Consider the following 5,667-nt stretch of genomic DNA (forward strand, 5'->3'; position numbering starts at 1 on the left):
CATTTGAACTCTGGCTTCATGAGGATCACAAGTGAACTCTAAATTATCTTTTGCTTCTAGGCTTGCTTGGTTTTTTTCAGGAGGTGAGGATATTGAGTGAATTTTCCCTTGCTCAAATCATCATTCCTTTACTTCAAATAAGACCAATGTCACCTATTTTTTATTGTGTTCATCTGACATGCTTCATACACAGATAAAACTCATAATAATCTCAAAATATATGGGATAACAATGTGACAATACAATTATGATCAATATATATGAGGTTATAATGTACTAGAAATATCCACCTTTAGCTAAATATTAAGCACGCATAAAAGTGAGTGTGAAAATGGTAAGATTGGTGCAACTCAATTCATTGCTCTACATTGATGTGTGTGTCATATTTTCACCATTCACCATAACTTGTATTATCATTATTACCTTTCATGGCTAATTTGATTGTCTGGAATGGGAAAGACCTACTTGGGGGCATAGGGTTTTAATTAGGATGAGGATGTAATTGATGAGTTTAGTATGTAATCAATGATTCGAAGAAAGAACATGTGTTTTTCAACTATGAGCAATAATCAAAAGTATTTAATTAATAGCAATTTGTGTACTTGTTACCTCTCCTTAGACTTCCTTTGGTTCTTGATAGATATCAAAAAATCTTTTTATTCTGTTATTGATCTTTTTTTGGATAAAGATATCTCTATCCCGTTTTTTACCTTATTTTTCTCCTTTTCCATTTATGTTTTCTCTTGTCCACAATCGTCATATTTCTTATGTTTTGTGATGCATATGTTGTCTTCTCTTCTCGTATATTGTGATTATAGTGATGACTATATATGGACATTGAATATTGATGAGTCCACAATTTGGACTCATTTAGAGCTTTATTTTAATGGATTTAGTGTTCTCAAATGCATATTTTGCCTCAATAACTGATGTAAATACTTGAATTTCAGGATTTGAAGTTAGGGACAATGCATGAACACTATGGAACAAAAAGGAACAAGGCAGCCGAAAGATCGGAGAAAAGAAGGCCTGAGGATCACCTAAACCATTGGGCGAGTCGCCGAATGGACTTAGTCTCGCCCAAAGTTCCAGCGTGCCAAGCCCTGAAGGACAAAATCAAATAGGCGCTAGAAAGAAGCAGTCGGCGAGTTGCCGAACGATTCTGCGAAGTAGTGCCATAGCGCCCAAAGTTACAGAGCTTGAAGCTGCTGAAAGACAATGCAGAAAGGAGATAAACCAGAACAAAAAGGCGGATCACCGAGTGGATCGGCGATCCCGACTAACTGCGCCGAGTGATCCTTCGCAACACACTTTTTGACAACTATAAATACTTGTTTGAATTTTTAGTTTAGTATCAAGTTTTATATTTTCAGAAACCAGTTTTTAGAATTACTCAGTTTTACAACTTAGTTTTTGGAGACAATTTTTCCTTAGCTTTGAAGAGTTGAAGATTTCCATTTTTGAGCAATCAGAAGTGGGTATTGAAGATTCTTCATCTGTGACGTGTGTCAAGACAGTATTTATCGTACCCATTTGATGGAAACACTTTTTGGTATTGATTTCTATCTCTTTACTATGTCTAGCTAAAACCCCAATTCGACGGGGTGTGATTTTGTGAATATGGGTTGAATTTACTGCTGGGTGTTGCTAATTGATTGTTTATTTGTTGTTTAGAGGTGATTTCGTTCAGTAGTTGTGTTTGAATTAAATAGGGTTGTAGTTGCAAATACAAGTTTATCTTCGTGTTTTTTACTTGCTTGGGAGAGAAGTTTTAAAACCGAAACTACTGAATTGATAGTCTGTGGTTATTGGGTTGTCGTGGGTTCAGTTCGAGAGAGTGAATCCTAAACCCTCTCCCACACATTCAACTCAAGAGAGTGAATGGACTAAGGCAAAAGTTGTGCTTAATTGCCGTTTATCGGTGTTCGAGAGAAACCGATTTGATTCGGGGTAAATTGTTTTAGAGAAAATTTACGCCTACCAAAATCTAGCCTAGTTACTAATTTGCAGCGAGTTACTATCAATAGCATTTACCCGGCTGTGTATTTTAGCCCATATTCCTATCACATCCCAAGAATCCCGTTTCCATATGTGCACTTTTTTGCTTTAGTTGTCATTTTATTTGATAATTGCTTACAAAAACCCCTTCGATAAGTGACACTTGTGTCACCTTTTTTAATTCATCATGTTTTTACTCGTTAATGTCTATAGCTATGATTAACTTGAACATATTTTCACTTTTCTATTGATTCTCAATTACAAACAGCTCCCTGTGGGAACAATCCCAACCTTGGTTGGCTTATATTACTATTGAACGACCGTGGACGCTTAGTATTGGATGAAGCACCCGGATAAGTCAAGTCAAAATGGCGCCGCTGCCGGGGAGTAGCATTTATTAGAATTCTTTGATTGAAGATTTAACACTCTCAAATTCATTGGCTGTAGTTGAAGTAGTTTCAGCTGCTTTGTGTAGGTATTGGTTGGACTATGTAGAAGTGAACATAAGTGAGGAAGAGATGAATGACAGCCAAGCAAGTCATCGAGAGGGTATAGACTACATCAATAGTGTCTACAACCCAGCTTAATCGGGTGGGATGGGTGCAATTTGCATCCCACAGACTGATGAGAATGAGATGTTTGAAGTCACTAGCATAACTCTTTATCTTCTCCAAATGAGGGGACTATATAGAGGGCTAGATCACGAAGACCCGTATGAGCATGTGAGAAACTTTACTGAGGTTTGCAGCCCTTTTTCATTCAAAAATTTGTCTCAAGAGTAAATTTAGCTGTGGTTATTTCCACCGTCCTTAATAGGAGAAGCTAATAAATGGTTAGCCGAGTTACCAAAAAAATTCTATCACCTCATGGGAGGAGCTGGTTATAGCATTTAACACAAGATTCTTTCCTCCATAAAGGATGATGAAACATAGAGATGAAATTCAAAGTTTCAAGCGACGGGATAGGGAACCCATCCATGAAACGTTGGTGAGATTCAAGAAGCTCCTACTTAATTGCCCAACTCATGGGCTACCAAACGATTTGTTACTTCAATATTTCTACCAGATTCTAGATTCGGTTAATAAAGGAGTGGCTGATCAATTGGTACGAGGAAGAATAATGTTACAATTATTTGAGGTAGCTTCATTTCTTCTGGATGACATGACTAGGATAAACCAAGCATGGTACACCCAAGAGGATCAAGTCACTCCATTTCATATTCAATTAACGCAAGAGCAACTTGATAAAGAGAGAGAGAGAGAGAGAGAGAGGGATGAGAACATCAACAAGATGTTAACCCAAATGGAAGTTCTACAAGAGCAAATGAAGGGGACATGTGGAGTGTTTAGATTTGAGGAGGGCTTTTCTTCCAGTTACTTAAGGCCAAGGGAGAATTAAGGTTGGAACTCCAAGAGGTACGAGGAGGGTTTCCACCCACGCTATCTACAGCAAAACGGAAATCAAGGTTGGAACTATCATAAGGGAGAACAACAAAGGAGATACTATCAAGATTGGGCTGAGCAAAATGATTATTGGAGAAGGGAAGATAATTATGAGGATAACCATACTCACTCAAGTGATAGCCCAAAATCAAAAGGAGTGCAAGCAGTCCTCAGGTGAATGACTTGTTGTCACGCATACTTGACAAAGTTGAAGGTTCGAATGATTTATTAAAAGGGATAAAAGATGACTTTTCATCATTAAACAGTAAAGTGAACTCTCATGCCTACGCCATCAATACACTTAAAGGACAACTTAGTTTATTATCAGCTTAGTTGAACCCAAAGATAACAAGGGAATGTGACGATAGAGGGCTGGTGGTAGTTACTCGTAGCGGAAAGGTGGCAATAGGTAATGTGATGGGAAATGAAGATGCTCAAAAGCATGAAGAAGGTGAAGGCATGGACGAACAAGAGTTGTGTATTCATAAAAACCTTGCCAAAGAACAACAAAAGGAAGTGAACCAGCACGTTGAAATTCCAAAAGTCATGCAACCTTTACCTAAAATACCTCCATTTCACCAACGATTAAAGAAAAAGAATGAAGATGAGAAGTTCAAGAAGGTCCTATCAGTGTTCAAGACACTATCGACCAACCTCCCCCTTGTGGAAGCATTATTGGAAATGTCGGGATACACCAAGTTCATGAAAGAGTTGGTCACAAAGAAGAGGAGTTTGGATTTTGAGACAATTGAAGTTTCCCATAGTTGTAGTGTTATTATGACTAAGGAGCTGATAAAAAAGAGAGAAGATCCCGAGGCATTCACTATTCCTTGCACCGTAGGCATGCTCCAATTCGCTAAAGATTTATGCGATTTAGGAGCAAGCATCAACTTAATGCACTATGCAATATACAAAAAATTTGGGTTGGGTGAACCGAAAGCAACCACAATGAGACTCCTGATGGCAGACCGTTCAATCAAACATCCTGTGGGGATACTTTATGACATCCTGGTAAAGGTCGATCGGTTCATTTTTCCAGCTAATTTTGTGATTTTAGATTGTGAAATAGATGCCGAAATTCCTACTATTTTGGGATGGCCATTCTTGGCAACCGAGAGAGCATTGGTAGATATTGAAAGTGGAAAATTGAAGTTTCAGGTGAACGAAGATGAAGTAACCTTTAATAATTGTAAATCCATGAAATACCCAAGTGATATTCATGTGGTGTCTACTGATGATGTTATTGATGAGGTGGTAGCTAGTGTGAGCCATTTGATGTGCATGAATGAACCCCTTGAAGTTGTACTTGCTAATTATGATGAATCTGAAGTTCAGGGCTACGAGGAAGTAGTAGCTACCTTGTCAGGATTAGGAGGATATTCAAAGACTACAATCAAGTTGGATATTGACCTAAAAAAAAAAAGAGTCCTCCCGGAAAGCCATCAACAGAAGAACCGCCTAATCTAGAATTGAAAGCTCTTCCCTCTCATCTCCAATATGCTTTCTTGAGGGCAAATAACACTTTACCTCTGATCATTGCAGCTGACTTGCTTGAATGGCAGGTGAAATTGCTCCTTGAAGTGGTGCGAAAGCATATAAAGGCTATAGGATGGACCATCGTTGATATAGTGGGCATTCCTCCTGGTATTTGTACTCACAAAAATTCAACTTGATAATGAGTGTACGCCTAGTGTTGAGTAGCAACGGAGATTGAACCTACCAATGCAAGAAGTGGTAAAAAAGGAGATCATCACGTGGTTGGATGCATGTGTGATTTACCCTATTGGGGATAGCAAATGGGTAAGCCCGGTGCAATGTGTACCAAAAAATGAAGGTATCACCATAGTCCCAAATGCAAAGGGGGAGCTTGTGCCGACTAGACCGGTGATCGGGTGGAGAGTATGCATGGATTATCAAAAGCTCAATTCGTGGACTAAAAAGGATCACTTTCCAATGCCTTTTATGGTTCAAATGCTCGATCAACTATCAGAGAAGGGCTGGTACTGGTTTCTAGATGGGTACTCCGGTTACAACCAAATCTCTATTGCGTCGGAAGACCAAGAGAAAACCAACTTCACTTGCCTTTATGGAAAGTTTGCATTTAAAAGAATGACATTCGGGTTATGTAATGCCCCGCAACATTTTAGCGTTGCATGTTATCCATTTTTGTGGACATAGTAGAAGACTCTATGGAGGTATTCATGGATGACTATTCAGTCGTAGGGGA

General features: G+C 38.7%; 1 protein-coding gene across 1 annotated transcript; it reads left to right on the top strand.

Annotated features, from left to right (window-relative positions):
* The first annotated feature begins 3,857 nt into the window (after positions 1-3,857).
* On the top strand, positions 3,858-4,907 carry LOC125853821 (uncharacterized). Its single transcript, XM_049533579.1, has one exon. The coding sequence runs from the start codon at positions 3,858-3,860 to the stop codon at positions 4,905-4,907; it is 1,050 nt and encodes a 349-aa protein (XP_049389536.1).
* The last annotated feature ends 760 nt before the right edge of the window (positions 4,908-5,667 follow it).

This window comes from Solanum stenotomum, chromosome 1 (genome assembly GCF_019186545.1).
Source record: "Solanum stenotomum isolate F172 chromosome 1, ASM1918654v1, whole genome shotgun sequence".
Classification (NCBI taxonomy): Eukaryota; Viridiplantae; Streptophyta; class Magnoliopsida; order Solanales; family Solanaceae; genus Solanum; species Solanum stenotomum.